This window comes from Hypomesus nipponensis, chromosome 8 (genome assembly GCF_054491055.1).
Source record: "Hypomesus nipponensis isolate SF chromosome 8, ASM5449105v1, whole genome shotgun sequence".
Lineage (NCBI taxonomy): Eukaryota > Metazoa > Chordata > Actinopteri > Osmeriformes > Osmeridae > Hypomesus > Hypomesus nipponensis.
The window spans coordinates 13790777-13811780 of record NC_140368.1 but is presented as its reverse complement, the minus strand read 5'-3'; the positions used below and the strand labels follow the sequence as shown (position 1 = coordinate 13811780).

At 41.2% G+C, this 21004-nt stretch overlaps 1 protein-coding gene across 2 annotated transcripts in view; it reads left to right on the top strand.

Annotated features, from left to right (window-relative positions):
• plod2 (procollagen-lysine, 2-oxoglutarate 5-dioxygenase 2) overlaps positions 1–17365 on the top strand; it is a 45058-nt gene extending 27693 nt beyond the window's left edge. Inside the window, exons 8-20 of one of the 2 annotated variants that reach the window (XM_084703100.1) lie at positions 3761–3862; positions 5895–6020; positions 9002–9123; positions 9969–10073; positions 11347–11472; positions 11987–12128; positions 12973–13035; positions 14318–14431; positions 14720–14785; positions 15062–15166; positions 15575–15721; positions 16104–16229; positions 16423–17365. In XM_084703100.1, the coding sequence (XP_084559226.1) occupies positions 3761–3862; positions 5895–6020; positions 9002–9123; positions 9969–10073; positions 11347–11472; positions 11987–12128; positions 12973–13035; positions 14318–14431; positions 14720–14785; positions 15062–15166; positions 15575–15721; positions 16104–16229; positions 16423–16578 (1500 nt within the window). In that variant the 3' untranslated portion in view covers positions 16579–17365. The remainder of the gene's footprint in view (positions 1–3760; positions 3863–5894; positions 6021–9001; positions 9124–9968; positions 10074–11346; positions 11473–11986; positions 12129–12972; positions 13036–14317; positions 14432–14719; positions 14786–15061; positions 15167–15574; positions 15722–16103; positions 16230–16422) is intronic. The other variant, XM_084703101.1, reaches the window with a different exon arrangement.
• Positions 17366–21004: the final 3639 nt, after the last annotated feature.

The window sequence follows — 21004 nt, the reverse complement described above, 5'->3', positions numbered from 1 at the left end:
GATTTGGAGTGGGGATGGGGATCTGCCCTTTTACAGTGCCTTGCAAAAGTATTGAACATCCTTGGCAAGAAGGCCATTAATCAGACAGGCAACAAAGAGACAAAAGATAACCCTGAAGGATCTGCAAAACTCCACAGCGAAGATTAAAGATCGATTTAGGGTTCTCAGTTTTCCAAAAAACAGACACATGGTAACGCCCTTGTCTACTTGGAACGCTCTCTCTGAGCCCTCGAAGAGCACCAGAGAGCTTGACGTGCACCTCCCGAACTATCCGTCGTAATTTCAGATAGTTATGGATACCTCCTTGGCTGTGATTTGTCAGTATTAAGAACCGCTTGCATGGGGGGGGGGGGGGGGGATTGCCGTGATAAACAGGACGAACAGAATCCTTTGACCATCATTGTTGTAAGTTTTTACAATTCATATTTCATCTTAGCGCTGGGCGGTATGACGGTATATACCGTGCGACGGTAGAAATGTGTATACCGGGAGAGATTTGCCTATATACCGTTTCAACTGCGGTATACTCTTATACTATATTTTTGTATTACACGTGTCAATTAAATGTCTGGTTGTTGTATTATAGATAAGCCATCATATAAATATAATTCTTGCAATATTTAGAATTGTAGTTGAACTTTTATTTGATTTGCTATTTTCGTTTGACCTTGAAGCACATTTGCGTTGGTCTGACGGAATTTTCGATGTGGAGTGTATTTTGTCTAAGCGGACCACATTCATGCCGATGCTAATTAAATATATATTCGAGGACCGATTCTGCAAGTAACCAATTCGATTTGTTGTTCAAGTTATGTCTTGTGCTGTAAAATTATTGTTGTAAAATTACACTGGTGGCGTTGCTAGCATTCTTGATCTAGGATGACTAGTGAAGGCTAACTACTTACTAACTGAGAGTGAGGTCATGCTGGGAAATATCAAACTGAGGCTTAAACGTATCGACCGAGCTTTAACAAGGTTGATACGCCGAAATCCAAGTTATATGGATAGTAAAACTCAGACTGATCGCTTTCGCTCATTTTGAAATTTTCGTCTGAGGGCATTACGGATCCGCATTGAGCTGTAATGCTTGTACTCGTAACTTTTTTGAGTCTTTTGTTTTTAACTCAAGTGTTGTCTCATGTGAGGCAGTTGTTTTTGTTTGTAATAAACGAGTGCGATGATGAAGTACGGTATGGTTATTTTGTACCATTTCTTAATTGAATTTACAGAACAATTACTATACCGTGATATATACCGTAACCGTATAAAATTACTCATACCGTGATAGAAGATGTTGGCCATATCGCCCACCCCTATTTCAGCTAAACAGTACGTGTAAATCAACATCTGAATTAAAATGTGATTAGCAATGGGCAGTGTAGTTGCTGAAAATGTGCGTATTTTATTGATGAAACGGCTAATTTGTCAATTTGCTCCGACTTATCAATAACCTAAGTAAATAAACACTCGACGACGACTTCCACACAAAGACGGTTTCTCTAAGGTTGTCTTTGACAAAAAAACGTTGTGCCGACTACTTTTTTGGCGGTGAATTGTTTTTAGCACCCACAGCCAACGGACAACCATAAAGGAAGTATATCCGTCCGCCCGCCCATCCGTAAACTGAGTCGGTGTAGCATATAGCAGCCTTAAGGTGTCTGTCCATAAAACCACATTAAGCCGAACACTCCACAGAGCTGGGCTACAGTTGAGTGGCCAGAAAAAGCCATTGCTTAAAGAAAAAATGATGCAAACATGTTTTGTGTTTGCCAAAAGGCTTGTGGGTGACTCCCCAAACATATGGAAGAAGTTACTCTTGTCAGATGAGAAATACAGGTTTTTTGCCATCAAGAAAAATCCTATGTATGGCGCAAACCCAACACCTCACATCACCCAAAGAACACCATCCACACAGTATAGCATGGTGGTGGCAGTATAATGCAGTGGATATGTTTTCCATAAGCAGTGACTGGGAAACTGGTCATGTTTGAAGGAATGATGGATGGCACTAGATATAGGGAAATTCTTGAGGGAAACCTGTTTCAGTGTTCCAGAGATTGGGACAGAGGTTCACCTTCCAGCAGGGCAATGACCCTTTCGCATACTGCTAAAGCAACACTTGAGTGGTTTAAGGGAAAATATTTATATGTAATGAAATGGCCTAGTCAAAGCCCAGACCAACCTCGATCTTACTGAGAATCTGACCTAAATGTTGCTGTACCCCAGTGGAACCCATCCAATTTGAAGGAGCTAGAGAAGTTTTGCCTTGAAAAATTGACAGAAATCCAAGAAGCAAGAGGTGCAAAGCTTATAGATACATACCCCGAGACTTCGGACCGCTGTAATTGCTGCAAGTCTCTACAACGTATTGACATTGTGGGGTTGAGTGGTAATGCACACTCACGTCTTTTTTTTTCCATCTTCAAAGTGGTAGGAATGTTGTGAAAATCAAATGACACAAACCCCCCAAAAATTCATTTAAATTCCCTGTTGTAAGGCAACAATATAGGAAAAAACGCCAAAATGACTCAATACTTTTGCAAGACACTGTATTCATTTTCACACATCGCAGTGTAATGTACTATTGTCCATAAAGGAAGAAGAAACTGTATATTTTGATCAGACGGAAGACAGTTTGGCTTTGGTTCCTTCTTTTCAATAGAAAGGTTTGTGAGTGTAGGGATTGCAAATTCTCTGTAATGTTGTCACACCCCATCACCACGCCCTCACACACCTTTGGAGCATTACCATCCTAGACAAGGGTCCCCTAATCTGAAATTACAATAACAGTCTCACAGCCTAGATTTGGAATACATTTAAGGGGGTTTGTTGTATATGGAAGCCATGTGTAATGTGGCTTTGTGTCATCAGACTGTGCTGGACTGGACTGAGGACCCCCCAGCCCCCGCTCTCCCCTAGTTTTGGATTCCAGTAAATACGTAACCACAAACAGTGAGAGGTGCGGTGTGAAATTGAAAAAAAAGCGTTCAAGAGTGTCTGTTGTGTATTAGCTGCCAGAAGGCTTGGTGTTCTTCCAAGACAAGTCTTAAATGTAGCGCTGTAGTTGAATAGTTCCATCATGTCACTTTGCCTCCCTCCCATGTGTGAGTGCTCATGATTCTTTTTGCGTGTCGAATATGTTTTCAGGAGTTGAGCATTTTATGAGCATTGACAAAAAAATAAAAAAATAATCACCTAAACACATATAGATCAGATAATATTGCGTGGAAATTTAACATAGGTCATTAAATCCTGGCAGATTACACCTAATCCAAGATCAGAAGAAACTCAAACTTCTTGACTAGATCCCAGACTGGTGAACTCTTAACCGGGTTTAAAAATCTTGCTTGCTGAATAATGCCCAGTTATGGACACGCTGATTTATCTTCACAGTATGTGGAAATAGATGGCCAGACTTGAGAGAGAGCGAATAATAAGTACAGTCCAGTTATTTAGTGTAGATTTAAAAGAGGGGGATGTTTATGGTTTTCTGCTCTTATGTTTGAACTGTGAGTGTCTTCTAAGACCTGACTAGCCTTCCCACATCCTTATGGTAAATCAAAACTAAATGGACAAGCGCTATAACTGAACTCTCCCTGTGCCCTGCAGTCATCTAATGCTAAACTTTAGGACAGTAAACTCAAATCACAACTAAATGTAATTACTGGGTGTAATATGATTGAATAAGAATCCAAATTATCAATCAACTTTTTTGTTTTCTTTCTTTGACATATCCTTGCTTCTTTTTTCTCTTTTGCAGATGTATTTGAACTACTTAGCCAACTATATCCCCAATGCCTGGAACTATGAAAAGGGCTGTGGTATCTGTGACCACAACATGGTGGACATGTCTCAACTCAAAGTGAGTCCCCTCCCCTACACGTTTCCTCCCCCTTTGAAATGTGTCATTTGCTTGGAAAAGTCTGCCACTCACTCATCATACATTTCCAAACAAACACTGGGGTAGCCCATCCATCTCTCCATGGCACAGCAGTGCCAGACTGAGCTAGACGAGCTCCGCCTGTGCTGTTTCAACAAATGAGATAAGCCAGAACCCCATGTGCTTGTGCACTCCCTATCCAACAATAACAGGCCAAGGGCTCTCTTGGTCCCTACAGACCCTTATTAAAAGAACATAAGTGCCCGGGGAGCCTTTCTATGGAAGAGGAAACAGTGCTATGCTGTGGTGCAGGATATGGCTTTTAGGGTTTTTGGTAAGGTTCACTTAAAGGGGTGTCACTGTCAACCAGCCTGCTTTTTAGTGGGCTTCTCAGTGTGGGCTGTATCCACCATGGGTTACGATACAGTGGTTGCCCCTGAATTTGTCATTGAGTTCAGCCAAGTCTGGTGACGGTTGCTCAGAGGCCTAGCAGCAGGCAGCATTTGTGCCTCTGTGGTTGCCTGTCAGAAGTTGAGTGTGTTCTGTTGTTCTCCCTCTCCTCTTTATGGCTTTGACACTTTCTGCTTTGCAAACATCTGAACATGTATGAAGTTCCATGGTAGAGCAGAACAATATACTTCTACATTAGTTTTGATCTAATTCAAGCCCAAAATACCTGCTTTGACCCATCTCTCTCTCTCTCTCTCTCTCTCTCTCTCTCTCTCTCTCTCTCTCTCTCTCTCTCTCTCTCTCTCTCTCTCTCTCTCTCTCTCTCTCTCTCTCTCTCTCTCTCTCTCTCTCTCTCTCTCTCTCTCTCTCTCTCTCTCTCTCTCTCTCCCCCTTAGATAGGACATGGAAATTGGTAAACACTATACTGTAGAAAGAGGAACATTGACTTCACAGTCAAGGAGATGATCCAGCTAATCGTTTTCATCTTTCAGAAAGCACACCAAAAAATCAGGAAGTTCCTTTTTGCTTCTCTTTGCCCTCTGCGTCTTATGAATGGAGGTGATTCAGTAGTCTATCTGGAACACATTCAATACAAACTTCACAAAATAAATGGCATCTGTGTGAGATGTCCATGAGCTGTCCTCAATGACCCTCTTCTATGGACCGAGTGAATACCAGAAGAGCCTGCATCTCAGCTGCTTGATAATAGCGGGGGTATTAAAAACCAGGGATGGAATATTTTGCACTGCTATGTCATTGAGAAGTAGCTTTTCTGAATTTGGGAAAGGGTTGCAATTTGTGTATTTGTGTGTGTGCAATTGAAGGCTTCCAACAGAGTGGGTAGAACCAGAACACTGTGCTTGCTGTATCCAGGGCCTGAAAGGGTGAAAAAAGGGGAGAAAAAGGATAAGGCAGGGTCACAGTCTGTCTTGCCTGTTGCTCTCTGTGGTTTTGGGCCTGAGTACAACCTACAGTATGCCATCCCTTTACGATTCAGACTCCATTCTAAACCTCTCTTTCTTCCTCTTTCCTTTCTGTCATAAATGTCTGTCTTTGGGATCATGCATGTTGGCGACATCCTTCCTCTCTTTCGTTCCCTCTCTCCTTTTTTCTCTTTCCACCCTCCTTCTCTCCTTTGCGGGAAAAGTTGAGAGGCCCCGCTGGCTTGATCCCCCCCTTCATTCTCAGGAACATGGAGTCATTGCAGAACTCGCAAATGAGATGGTTGGACCCTTTTCATCTCTGCTCCAGACCGTGGCTTCAGACTGGTCAACGGGAGGAGGAGACAGACCAAACTGAGTCGTATGGGCTAGGGATGATTGTCATGGGAAAAATGCTTTCTCTGTCTCCACTCTCTCCAGTCTTAGAAAAAGGTCCATCTTTCAGTTTTTGTTTCCAGCGGTTCCCTTTTCTCTTATTCAGTGTTAGGCTTTCAGACATGTGTATATACTAGGCACGGTGATGATGTATGAAGTTAAGACTTACTTGGTTAAGATAAACAGTGTTATTAAGGGAATTCTTTGAGATGATTTTGTTTAAACCTTCCTGTGCCTTGTTTAAACAGGAATATCCCAGTGTGCTGATTGGTGTGTTCATCGAGCAGCCCAGCCCATTCCTCTCTGAATTCTTCCAGCGGCTTCTGACCCTTGACTACCCCAAACACAAGCTCAGTGTTTTTGTGCACAACAATGTGAGTCAACACAGCTGCACAATGACATTGCTAATGCTCTCCTCTCTGGACGTGATATTTCTTTCACCCCACTCTGTCTTCCTCTGGTCTCTCTCTCTCATCTTCTAGTTCTTTAACCATTGTGTTTTCTACGGGTCATTCTGACTAGGGCTGGGCGATATTTTTTTAAATCGATTTATTGAAGTAATGACTTCCCTCAATAAAGATATTGTAACATTAATTAATTTTCAATAATATTGATGTCGATAGAGAATAATTAAGAACAGCAGTCCATTTAACTTCTGTGATGCAGCAAGTTGCAGAGAAATGGTAGCCTACGCTCACTAAAATATACTGAGCACCTCGAGTGGAGTAGCTAATGGTAACCGCAGAAAATGAGTCTGATTGCCAAAAACAGTGGCAGCGATATCCATGGTGAGGGAGCAACTTCCAATGAAGATATTATTGATAGAAACGGTTTGTCTTCTTCAGTTATTGGGGTGTGCTTGCTTTCGGCGAGCACAAACCATTGTTATCTCACATATATTTATTATTCTTTCTTTTCCCACCCCTAAGGATCCGGCAATATTTAGACTATATAGACAATGTCGCTGTCAAAAGTTTTGTCTTGCTAGCGAATTAGTTGCTTGTATTTTTATTTACGTTCCGTTTCACAGTTTAGGAGGTGACAATGTTTTTGTGGCAAAAAAGTGCATTCTGTCAACAAAGGGTACTCACAAGCCTATGTCACTTCGTCAGCACACGTTAGCAACGACGCATGGATACAAGGTGATAGAGACGTTCTAGCACGCAAGTTGGAGCTTGGATTATGAGTGAAAAATACCCCCCCAAAAAATTCCGAACTATTGGACTTTGTTGAGAAAGCGATTTCGAGTGGAACTGCCATCTCAAATTTTTTTTTTAGGTCGTGAAAGTCTTTGTAACGAGTGCGGGTCGCCCGTGAGACCGCCTAGTATTAGTATTTTAGGCGGCAGCCATGCTAGAAAGCGCCATAGTAGCTAGTATTTTCGTATATTTCATAGTTCGATTTTACAAAAAAAAAACTGAAAAAGGGAAATGTTATGACGATATGACTATTGTGAAGACAGCCAGTGGGTCAGCATATCTTTGTGATTTGTGTAAAACTTGGAATTTGAGTGAGATCGCGTATTGTTTAGACGTTAGCCTCACTGGCAGTGTGTAGTAGTAGGCTACTGCCTTCAATGCCACAGCTATGGCTAAACTTTATTATGTCAAAAGAAACATTAGATTACAAGTAAACGATTTGTGGGTGAAATTATCATGACTTGTGGTTTCAAACCAGTGTAGCTTACTGCAACGGTGTAGCCTATTACTAATCTAGTACTGTAGCTAACAAAAACATCTCCACAGCTGTTTACAGTAGAAAGTCAAACAAAAGGACGGCACATATTCGGCACTACCCTTACTTAAATCAAAAGTCTTTCAATAGGTGAAACTATCTGACTAGTGACTACTAACCTGGACTCCATTGCCACAGCCTAAACTTTGTCAATCTGTTCATGAAAATAATTCATTTCAGCCGAGACCGTACAACGGAAGTAGTTAACGTTAAATCGAAATCAACCTACAATTTACCGGGGCAGCTTTTCCACACAGGGCTATATCGCATTTTGCCTTGCTACTGACAATGATCACTACCACTGACATTTTTATGAATGAGGGATTTTCCCCTAAATAAATGTCAAGCTTATTTACGTTTTTGGGGGCATATTTTCAGTCAGCAGATGGTACTATTTGAATCCCAATTCCATCTGAGATGGCTACTGCTGGTAACGTCGTTGTTAAAATAAGCTTCAAAAGGGGGTTCTTTATTAATTAATTAATGCAATATGAGTAGGCTAAATGCCTGGAAATATCACAAGAAGGGAAAAACTTAGAATGACGTTTAAGTCATAGAAATCGTCTCTGCCAAATGTATGCAATTTCATTCAACTATGAGGTTGCTGATCACCATTCCCTCTGGCAGGGGGAAGACAACTATTTCATTCTACTCTTTACTCTTAGTATTTTGAGTTGTAAATGAGTAGAAAAAATTATGCTTTTAAATCTATGTAATCTTTATAAATAGTAAGTAGGCTATGCATTTTTATATAGAAATATCAGTTGTAAAATGTAATTTTAATATGGACCCTTGCAACCAACGCAAGCAAGCACACCCTAGAATTTCCCCAGAAATTGTATCCTCTCTAGTTTGGAAGTGGTTTGCTTTTTGAAATCCGACAAAGAGCAGAGCAATGTTTGGTGCAAATTGTGTAGTAAACAAATAGGTGGCTACCAAGTCTGGTAATACGACAAACCTTTTTTACCACCTGAAGCAAAATCACTCGTTAGAACATGCAGACATTTTGAGTTTGCGCCAAAGTATTGATAAAAAGCAAGTTTTCAAAAAGTTTAAGTTACTTCACCCCAGGTATGTGCTACGTGGCTGCAAACATTTCTCTCACACCACGCTGCCTAAACTTTATGCGGAGTGTACAGTAGGGAAAAAGTTGAGGAAGAGACTTATTTTGCTACTACTACGGATCTGTGGTATATCGTCTTAATTATCGTTATCAAATGGAAATATAAATATCTATCATAATAATTTTTACCCATATCGCCCAGCCTTGATTCTGACTCATCAGTCATTGTGACCCACCATTGTATTGCGACAACTTTACTGCATACTAAAACAAAGTGAAGCATTTTTTTTTTAACCCAGGGCTGTCTCAGACCCCCCACATTGCTAAGGTTAAAATACATTTATTTTTATTTGTTTTTGTATTGGGTAAAATTGGGTAAACACAATGATGTTTGTTACGAACCTTTGGGTCATGTGACCCGAAGGCAGCACAAGGGTTAATTACATCTATCCCTCTCTCTCTGTCTCTTTGTGTTTCAGTCTCTCGCTAAAATGATTCCACTTGCCACCATCAGCCTTTCTCCTCTCCTTGTGTATGAACCTCTCTTCCTTGTTTTAGGAAGTTTACCATGAGCGTCACATCCAGAGGTTTTGGGAGGAGCACAGGAATGTGTTCAACAGCTTCAAGGTGGTCGGGCCCGAGGAAAACTTGAGCCAGGGAGAGGCCAGAAACATGGGCATGTATGTGTGCCTGTGTGTGTGAGGAGGGGGGGGTACTTTATCAATCTTTCAGTTTTTGTGTCCTACTGCTCTTTTTTGTTTTTTGTCTGTCTGTTTAAACTAACCCAACAAGGTTTTTAAAATGTTAAAAAAAAACATTAAAAAGCGAAAAACCCCAATTGATCATCCGCAACAGCAAGGCAATTATTTGATGGCGAAAAACACTGTATTGTCTATATTTAGGATGTATTCCAGTGCTGTTTTAATTGCTACATTACTCTGAACTCTCATAGTTTCTGCCAGAACAAGGAAAACAACACTCATTATAGGTTTGCTTTAAAGACAAGATTGTTGGGTTGCTGCATTGGGTTGCTGTGTCTTAGATATTAGGTTTTCTTCTGACCAGAGAGTAGTGTTGTAACCTGTCTTTGGTCTGTCAGGTTGAACAGAACAGTGCTTCTGGTATACACAGTGGCCGGGGTAAATTGCACAAAAGTCCACATACCTGCAGGTGCAGACCCACTTGAATGCTCATGACACACACACACACACACACCCACACACAGCAGGAAGGTCAGCTGTGCAAGTCCACATGCCTGCAGGTGCAGACCCAAACACACTGCCCAAGACACACACACATCCACTCCTCAGGGAGGAGGCCCCCGACGAGAGAGAGAGGGAAATAGAGATTATGTTAAAGATTGCTGTAGAAGTTAGGCTGCATAATCATGCACGTTTATTTAGCACTCGGGAAACATTTAGTGACTGGAAACATTGGTTTTGTTTTCAGACAAACATACACACATACAGATTTAGAAATAATATTTTTCTCTCTGTGTGTGTCTTCTTTTGATCCTGTGGCTCAGGGATCTGTGTCGTAAGGATGCCGGCTGTGACTTCTACCTCAGCATCGACACAGATGTGATGCTCACCAACCGACAGACCTTGAAGATCCTTATAGAGCAGAACAGGTACGATCATTGTAATACCTCCACGGCCCATTGAGTGCACTTTCTAGAACCTTCCACACTGGTTGTTTTGTCCATAGACAGACCAAAGACTCGTATTCCTCAAGTAGCCATACCACAGAAACTTTATAGTCAAGCTGAACTCAACCATTTAAAAATAAGCATGGCTTGGCTTCCTGTTTTTTTTCCCCGGGCACTTGGAAACACCACTGGGCTCTATTGGTTGAGCTTAAAACGCCACTTTGCATTATCCAGAAAACAAACATGCACGCTTTTTTCTTTTCCCCACCTCACCATCTTTAAAATGCGCTTATACCAGATGTCTTTGTGGTGCAAGCCATGTGACTAACACCCGGGGACAGAAAAGAGAACCCCTTCTGGGTATATTTAAAGAATTCATGGGAATTCTCTCCTGACCTAGAGGTTGCATGGAGACATTTTAAACTCTGAACTCTGCTTTTTTTAAATATTATTATTCTGCACCAGTCCTTCTGTATTGTGAATGAAGACATTTCTGGTGATGTGTTTTCAAGTATTTGTTATCCTCATAATTGCAGACATTTTGATATATGTGGTTTAGGAAATGATCAGTTAGACTGGATAGACAGACAGACTCAGTCACATGCAGATTTAGACATATTTGACATAAAGTTTGAATGCAGTTAACATTAAGGTTACTTTAACTACCATGCCACTATGTAGAAATGTACCAATGCTTCTAGCGAAACACACTACATAGGATTTGTTGTGTAAGTAATAGTGGTGTAGGTTATTGCAAAAGTGGAGTCAAGTGGCTGAGCGGTTAGGGGATTGGGCTATTAATCTGAAGGTCGCCAGGTGGTCGATTCCCGGCCGAGCTAATGACGTTGTGTCCTTGGGCAAGGCACTTCACCCTACTTGCCTCGGGGGAATGTCCCTGTACTTACTGTAAGTCGCTCTGGATAAGAGCGTCTGCTAAATGACTAAATGTAATCTAAAAGTGTGACAATACACAATATTAGGGAGAGGTGTGAAGGTTGAGGAGAAGCTAAAGCTTGTATTCCCAAAACAAGATCAATGTTAACATAAATTTACTGTGAGATTATGGTCTGACATCACCGACTTGGTTACATCCCAGTTCAGCTGTGGGGTTCTGAGTTTAGAGATGTGGAATGTTTATTTTCACTGCAAAGAAAGCCACTATATTGGCTGAAAGGCCTGCTCTGAAATGTCACTTTGTTTTATCCATGTTGACAGTGTCGTACTCGGCTTGATCTTTTCTCTATTTTTCTTACAGAAAAATAATTGCTCCCCTTGTCACTCGTCATGGTAAACTGTGGTCCAACTTCTGGGGAGCCTTAAGTCTGGATGGTTATTATGCTCGCTCCGAAGACTACATTGACATCGTCCAGGGGAAGCGTGTGTAAGTTCCAAGCCCTCAACCAGTGAGGTCTGGATTGTATGTAACATATAATGTACTATAATTCCTCTTCAAAAATGTTTTTATGTGTTTTGGCCTGATTTCCATCACAAGGATTATTAGAAAATAATATATTAGTATTGCTGATTTACCAAACAATGTTACATGGAACCACAGTGTTGGAATAAGAAATCCGTAAAAGCCTCTGTTTGGAGGCTTATTGGGCTGTGAATGCTTTGAGTGTAAAAACAAGCCAGGAAGACGCAAAATGGTGATGATCTCATCGGATTTCACCAGAGACCAAAGTGTTCGGAATGGGTAACATGTGTGCCCTGCATTGGATCCTCTTCCAAGGATTCCCACCAAAACCTTGTGTCAATCTAGTCCTGTAGTGGTCACAGATGACATTTTGCATATACAGTAAATGAATAATCGATGAGCAGTCCAACAATATGAATTATGGCCAGCATTATAAGGAAGGACTGTTTTCTCTTTCCCTTTTTCTCATCTCTCCCAGTGGTGTATGGAACATTCCTTACATGGCCCATGTATACCTTGTAAAGGGCGAGGTCTTGAGGAATGAAATGAAGGAGAGGAACTATTTTGTTTTGGAGAAACTGGACCCTGATATGGCCCTGTGTAGAAATGCCAGAGAACTGGTAAGTACATAAACCGGAATACAATGTACAAAAACTTGTTTATGTGTTAACCAGACTCATCCTTATGTAGTAGAGTATTCCACTGTATAGTAAAGCTTGTATTGTAATCCAGTCATCATGAGAACAATTAGAGACATTTTAGGAGCTTTCTACCTGTCTCTCTTCTTGTGTAGACTAAAGAAAGATAACTCAGACTGTTGGTATGTCAGTGCCATTTTGTATTTGATTGTTTAAAAAAGCTTACAGCCCCACAGAGTCCAAAACAGGATGGACTGGCAAGTATAATAGCAGTCTGTCGTATATCTGCTGTCTGTCCTCAAGGCATGAAATCTCCCCTTCTGTTTACGACAGCCTCTAAAGTGTGTTACAGTCTTCTTGCTCCACCTGTCCCATCATCCCCCCCTTCCTTTTCTATACTTCCTCTATTTTTACTCACAGGATTTGTATGCTGTCCATCAACTAAAGGAATGTTAGACTGGCTGTCATTTTGTTCTGTTGTTGTTACACCATTAAAACCTGTGACTTTTGTATATTTAGTTTGTGCTCAGTGGCCATTCATGTGTCACTCTCCCATGTTACCTCATACTAACAACGGCTCTGTGAATGTTTGAATTAACATGCATTTCCTCTCATCTCAGCATGCCCTTCTTCCAGAATAACCACCCAAAACATCAGCTTTAGAGGGAATCTTACTCTTTACTCTTGTGCAGGCACATTTTCCACTCCTCCCGAGTTGCTCGGACTGTATGTGACATTACACACATCTGTTGCGTTCTCTCTCTTTTTTTCTGGGTAAAAGGTCAGTAATGCAACACTATTTACATGGTGCTTTTCTTTATTTTAGACAAATCAGAGAGAAAAAGACTCCCCTTCTCCGGAATCATTCCATATGCTCAGACCCCCAAAGGTTTTTTTGGTTTTATTACTCTAACCTGTATAAGTATTTATTTCCAGTGGGTTGGCTATGTAGAAATTAACGTAATTTACTTTTGTTTGGTTTATGACTATGTTGAGATAAGAACTATTCAATATTTATTTTTATCGTGTCATAGTCGTGTGTCTTTTTTTGTTGACATTGTCTTAGAATGGACAAACATCCCCTTTTCAGAAGCTGTAGTTTGAACAATTCTCCAAAAAGCCATTCTGAAATTGGCAGATAAAAGGATGTATGTAATAAATGTTCATAGAATCAGTAGGAACAAACAGTTTTCTTTTTTGAGGCAACCAGAGAGCCTGCTAAACCCATTGGAAATCGATGTTGACCCTCTGTCTGATGATTAAAAGTTTGAGGTATAGATTTTTTTTAAATCTAGAGGAAACCGGTTTTGATTCCACGTTCATCATCAATCTGAAAAGCCCTTTTGGGAATGCTCTTGTGAAGGAAACATACAAGAAGGGAGGATAAAGGATATGTCCACCTGCAAGTTCCCTGTTCTGATGCTTTCACCCCTTAGAGCCCCCCCTCCCAGCACAACAGCATAAGCTTCTTCCTCAAAAAACACCTTGACTGATCTCAGACTAGGCTCAGATAATGCATCCACCACTATCTGGTCCCAGATTCTTCCCAAAACAACTCAACTGAAGTCATTATTGTACATCAAAATGTGGAGATATTTCACAAATTGGACACAAGAAAACAGTAGGGCCAAACGACAACAAAAATCCTATATCTGGAAAAGCCTAGTCTGAAAGTGAGTCCAACCTCCCCCACACCACCTCAAAATGCCAGTTGCCCCGTCCCTTGCTTCATCATAGAGGGAGTGTAATTCCTGGAGTTGCTCTATATTCCAAACCTACCTCCCCTGTTCTCCTGTGCCTGTCTTACCTACTCCACCCCTCCCCAGCACTCACCACCCCACCCTATCCTCAACATTCCCCAGTCTCTCCCCTCGCCATAAATAATCTCAGATTATTTATTACTATTAACCTATTTAAAATGATCCACTGGTGCCTCTTTTTTAATGTATCAGTTCCAGACAGCAACATTTGAGTGGTTGAATGTTCAAATGTAAATCCCTTGATGTCAGATACGAAATGTAGTATCTGTGCTATATGTTATATGCATGTCTTCAAAAGGGATGTAAAATAATCAGTTTGTCAAATAGTGAAAAATATGGTTCATAATGTAAACTGTAATGTGTTATAGTGTGTTGTGTGGGACCTCAATTAACTTTCTTTGTCCGCTCCAGGGAATCTTCATGTACATCACAAATCGTCAGGAGTTTGGGAGACTAATTTCCACCGCTAACTATAACACATCACATTATAACAGTGATTTGTGGCAAATATTTGAAAACCCTGTGGTAAGTCATCAGTTTACCTTTCCATTCCTTGTGCAAAAAAAATCAAATTAATGTTTTTGCAGCAGTTCGAGACAGTATATATCTGTTTGTGTTAGTGCTCTGGAGACGGTTGTTGTGGGATGATTCTTCTGCGTGGTTTGTTAGACTCGAAAGCACAGTTTGCTGAAGATTGTGTTAGGGCCTGTGAAAGGCAATACCGAAGATAAGCTGGTTTGGTATGCAGGTCCCTCTGGGAATGGTCCCTCTGGTTAATCTCTGGATTCCAATGTTTTCTCTTTTTCTTCCCAGGACTGGAAAGAAAAGTACATAGATCCTAACTATACACGCATTTTCACAGAGAACTTCCTCGAACAGGTGTGTGTGTGTGTGTTAATGTTGCTGAGATGGCATTACATAGTCTGTATGGACATCTGGCTTGAGAGTCTCGATGTCTGGAGATGACATAAGAATCATTCCAAGTTCTAGAAACACTGTATCCCTAGTGTGAATTTATGTAATTGGAGATTTATAACGTTCAGTTCATATTGCTGTATATTAAAGGAATAATCAGTCTTTCACTGAGATTGATTGATTGAATGTGTGTATGCGTGTGTGTGCATGTGTGTATTTGTTCCATTGGGTGTGTTGCAGCCTTGTCCAGATGTATTCTGGTTCCCTGTGTTGACGGAACGGGCGTGTGATGAGATTGTGGAGGAGATGGAGCACTATGGGTCTTGGTCTGGAGGGAAGCACGAGGTAGACTTCCTGATATCACACACACAAACACACCAACACAAAAATGTGTACAACATGACTCCAATCTCATATTTCTTACAAATTAAAGGCCTTTCTAAAATGTTACATCATTGCCTATAACTCATGTGACTGGAAGTAGGCACCTTGTAGAGCAAAAGAGCAACTCATTTTTATAAAAGTGTGTAACCTAAGGACCATTGTTTCATACACAGACGCTGTGTGATTGTGTTGGCTTTGCTAAAAGGGTCATTAATTCAAACATTAAAATACTGTGGTTTTGGCAGAGACACAAACACACCACACGTCATCCACCACCCCCTTGAAGAAACAGAACTCTAAGACCAACACGTTCTGTAGGATATTATGACATTTCTACCATTGCTCATCCCTGTTTTCTCATCCCCTCAGGATAAGCGCATCACCGGTGGCTATGAGACTGTGCCCACAGACGACATCCACATGAAGCAGATAGGCTACGATAAGGAGTGGCTACACTTCATACGCGAGTTCATATCGCCCGTAACTTTGAAGGTCTTCTCTGGCTACTACACCAAGGTTAGCATCCTAAAAAGAGATAGTAGCATTGGTAGTAAGACAACTGGCTCAAACGCTCATGTTGAAGCAGATGTTCAAATCTAGATAGACAGTATCTATTCTGGTTTTTGTTTTTGAGCCTGGGTTTTTTCTCCTGCTAAAAAGAAGGAACAGAGTGTGGGATTTCCTATACAAAACTAACCAACAGCTTGAACAAGAAACTAATCTACCTTTTTAGCTCAAAAACTCACAAACTTGTCTCATAATCCTTACACCAAACAGCATGGTACTTGCAGTTACTTGTATCCGGCATTCCATGAGTATTTTTGTAACGGTTGACTAAAGGTACATTGAGACGTTATTCTATCCTGTCAGTTGACATGTGGTCTTGGTTTTAACATAGGGCTATGCTATCATGAACTTTGTGGTGAAATACACGCCTGAGAGACAGGCCTACCTGAGACCGCATCACGACTCCTCCACCTTCACTATCAACATTGCACTCAATAACAAAGGCACAGACTTCCAGGTAAATTGCAATTTGTATTCAACATGTAACTGAAGTAACAGTAATTTGTTGATGATATGCAGAATTGTCTAACACAGTTGGCATATAAAAAAACATTCTGGAATAATGTAATACAATATTCTTCTGTCTTTCTCTTACTGTTTATCCTTTTTCCATTTCTTCACCTCCTCCTCCATCCATTTATCACTGTCAGGGTGGAGGTTGTCGTTTCCACAGGTATAACTGCTCTATAGATTCTCCCAGAAAGGGGTGGAGCTTCATGCATCCAGGCAGACTGACACATCTCCACGAAGGCCTGCCAACAACCAACGGCACTCGCTACATTGCAATCTCCTTCATCGACCCTTAAAACCTGTAATAGATTTGGCGTTTATCAGGTTTTTTGTCTGTTTTTTTAATTTGTTGTATTATTTTATCTGATTGCAGTCAGTTATGTTGAAATGCTGTGCTTTGTCCCCCCCCCCCTTTTTTTGTGTTTTATTTTACTTTATTTATCCACAAAGGAATGTCACAGATCATCTCTGTCAAACAGAGTGTGGTGCCTTTAGGGAAAGCTTTTTTACCATTCACTGAAAGAGCTTATAAGGGAAAACATGTTCCTTTTCCCTGCAGAAACTCCACCATTACTGTACTCAACTATGGCTCTCGGACACTCTCAAACCCCCCATGTTACTTTATTAACATGACATTTGCCTACTTTAAACTAATGATATCAATGATGTTTGTGGATGGTATTGGGTATTTTATCTAAATATATATATTTATATATACCATCAGAGAAAAAACATTGAATTGCAATGAATTACTTTATACAACTAGAGTCACTGTGTCCAAAAAGAGATGTCTATTTTTGTAACGTAATAACAATAAACACATTTTGTAGCACCAGAAAGGAAAATGACAACAGAATCTGAAATGAGTTCTGCTTAAAAGAAGTTTGATAATGTCAATGCTTTACTTGAAATTCATAACAAGGTTCTACTTTTACTACACATTTCGGGAGCTGAAAACATTTCTGAGATGTTTACTTTCTCTGAAAGTTGTAAATTGTGATTTAACGTTGAACCTCTCTGCCTGTTCAAATGCTTAACTTATTGTGAAATGTATGGACATTAAAAAGAATACTGAAAAAATGACATTAATATACATGTTTGAAATTGTCAGTTAGAACCACCAACTCATTTTCTTAACATTCCCTTAAAGCAGGGGTTCCCAATCCTGGTCCTCGGGCCTCCCTGCCCTGCATGTTTTAGATGTTTCCTTGTTCCAACACACCTGATTCAAATGAATGGTCGTTAGCAGGTTTCTGCATAACTAGATAACGACCCATTCATTGGAACCAGGTGTGTGGGAGCAGGGAAACATCTAAAACATGCAGGTTAGGGAGGCCCGAGGACCAGGATTGGGAACCCCTGCCTTAAACGACTACAATCTTTGAAATAGATAGTTTTAGTCACTTGTCAAAAATGCCTCAAAACAGTTCTGTTCTAAAACCCATATGACCTATGTCCCATGTTGGGCCTTGTTCCTGCACGAACATTCTGAATCAATCACCAATGTAGAAATTGCCTATGTGTGCTGAGAAATGGTGCTTAGCTTCAGGGAACATGTGTGTGGATGTGTGGTGCCATGTGGATGTACAGCCGTGTGACTGGAGTTGATGTATTAGTGTGCATACAAGCAGAGTAGCTACAGCTCAACGAGTAGGTACAAGCCAACGAGCATGCGGGAATGAGACTTAAAAGAGAGAGCAGAACGTTTGCATGGAACTAGGAGAGGAATAGAATGGGTCACAGTTTGGGAGGTGGGCGTCCATGTTTATCTTAACTCCCCAAGCTGCCATTTTATGGTGTGGGAGGATGAGATCATCCTTCTCATAAATCAAACTGCCCTGTAATTGACCTCTCAAAAGAATGAAGCATGACAAGCCCTATATAATTGCAAATTAGCACCCCACTCCTAAATCTAAGGAACACTTTAACAGATTTACAATCAGTTTTTCATATTCCCATTGAAACTTTCAAAGCAAAAACCAGTCATAAGTGGATAACAATCATGATTTATGATCAGATGTTTCACCAGTCTTACTCTATTAATTATTTTCTCTAGTTGCCTTTGCCTCCTTAGTGTCAGGATATTTCAGCTGAGCTCCTCTCTGGAGGCCTGCATTTTCCCTCAAGAAGAATTACATGGACTTCCTGACTGGACTCACCTCGTCCAGGCCCTACTTCCTGTATAAAGTCTGGATGATTTGAGGAGGCCTTGTGAAGTCCTCAGTGGAGGGAAGGAGGAGGGAAAGAGGGGGTAGTATTTAGGTCAGAACCTGGGCTCAAGCCCTCCCATCTCTGGTGAAAGAGGCCTTTGTGGGGTGTCTGTTCCCCCCCCCAAGAGTCAGCTGCTGAAAGGTGACATTGATCAGGGCCAGGCGGCGCAGGAAACCTGCATGCTTAATAAGCTTGCCTGGTTCTCGCACAGGAAGAGTTATCAAAGACCGGAGTGAAAGAAAAATATTTCCAAGTCTGCTTCTGGCCGAGGGAAGTTCAAGTGGACGGGACATTTAAAATCCCTTTTATACCCCCCCATGTGAATTAAACGAAGATGGTTGTGTTTAAATACCACAAGCAAACCTTAAGACTCTCTCAGCATGAGCCCACACAAAACTCCATACTTGTAGGATTTTAAAGCGAGAAGAACCAACATTCTCAGTCAAATGACCAAGAAGCTTTGCTGTCGATGAAGAGAGGTGAAATGCAATCCCATGGTTAAGTAAACCTAAGAGTACCTCTAAATGCAGGGTGCCCCATGACAGATAGTGATTACACCGAGTGTGGCATACACTCTGGTCCGTAACCGCACAATGGATTCAGGCTGTGCAAGTGTTTACAACGACGCATAAGCCCTTAGGCCTGATGCCGCGGGTTGCGTGTGGGCACGCGTGGGGTCTAGAGGTGGAGTGTAGGAAGAGACTGTACATACCACAGGGCACCCACTATTGGGCGGTGTCTACCCTGTTTATGGTGCCAATGATGCCAGGCTGTCTGCTAGCCCTGAGGGGGAGGATGAAAGGAAGCGCACAGTATGTATCTGCTGTTGCCAGCCTTCAGACTTGGAGTTCACCACAGGCTTGGAACACATGGGGAAACAGTCTCCAGTGCTCATCCCGAAGCTTGAAATAGAGTTGGAAAGGCCTAGTTTGTAAAACCAGCATCCACTCATCGTGTGTCTTTCACAAAATGTTCTTGTCTGTTTCTGCTACCTTGTTAATTTATCTTCTCAACTATTTAAGAAGGTATTCCATCTTGGAACACGGAATTGCTTCCGGAAGAGCAAAGGTTGGCCTGTTCTCTCTCTGTCCTCCTCCACTGGTGAAACACAGTGCCGCTGTTGATATATGGGGTAATGACTATTACAAGATGATAGAATGCTGAAATGTGAAATATTTCTGCGGAAATGGGTGTTATAGTGAGCTGAAAAACCTAAATGTTAATAATGCTCAGATGTTTAGAAAGATCTTAGGAAGAGATTTTTGTCTAGGCAGAGATATTCGTCTGTCTGCGGAAAAGTACTGGAGTGGGTGACTGAAGAAGACACGTACTAAAGGGAAACTTTCAATCGTCTGTGTGGTTTAGGTTGGTGTGTGTGTGTATGGGTGTGCGTGTTAGTGTCTGATGCATACCTTGGAGGGTGTGTGTGTGTGTGTGTGTGTAAAGTAAACAGTTCCCAGTGTGATTTATATGTGTGTTCTCCAGGGAGCTCTATGAGCCTTTTGTCTTTGCTCCCAAGTGCCCACATTCTCTAAATGAGTAAGATGCTATGATCCAAGTTGTTCCTGGTGACTAGGCACAAGCTTGTGTAAGTTAAAGCTAACGCTTTGTGTAAGTTAAAGCTAACGCTGTATGCTGCTGGGTACAAGTTTTACTCTTGTTAAGAGTTTTAATAGCTTGTGACACCTGGGTTTCAGTAGCCAAGCTAACACCTCATAAAAGATTTTCATTTTACGGTGTGCCCTAGAGAAGACTGCTGAATGTGTTGAGTACAGACACATTTCTTTGTGACATTGAAATGGTGTTCCACCGTTCACCCTTGTTTATTTAGCTTTGCCATTTAGGGACTTGTAATGTTAATATTATATGGGGGAATCAAAGGTTGCGAAAACAATATTTAGGACACTATATAAAGTAAACCACAGAATACTGAAGACATGGCCCTTATATTTTAGACAAAATAATGATTATAATCACCAGCTCTCAGCCATGACGACTATTTCTCAGGTATGGGTTTGTCTCCACATCACCAAACACCAATTAAAATTGATTGTATGCTTTGAGGGCATGTTCCTTTTTTCACCAGACAGCCAGTGAAGCATTCTGTTTAACCATCTCACTGTAAACCATGTGCAATCACCATTTAGCCAAATTACACAGCAACATTGTGAAAACAATCAGCGGCCCCTACACGCCAGACAGACATTTATTGATTCATGGAAAAGACAAAAGTGGAAATGGAGAGAAGGAGGGGGTTAGGAGGGTGACGGGGGGGGCATTATCTTTGAACCCACAATGGCCTAGTTTACAGCCCCAGTGAAAGACGAAAGTAGGAAATATGGAAATATGTCTGAGGGCTATTTCTGGTGCTGTTTAAACTTTACTGAGGTTATGCTGTCTGGTGCCTCATTCAGTCCAACCTTGTCAGACCAAGGGAGAGGAAGAAAAGAAAAAGCATTGCGGTTTTTACAATGTTACTGATGGGTTCAACAGGGGGTGATGAGGTATGGG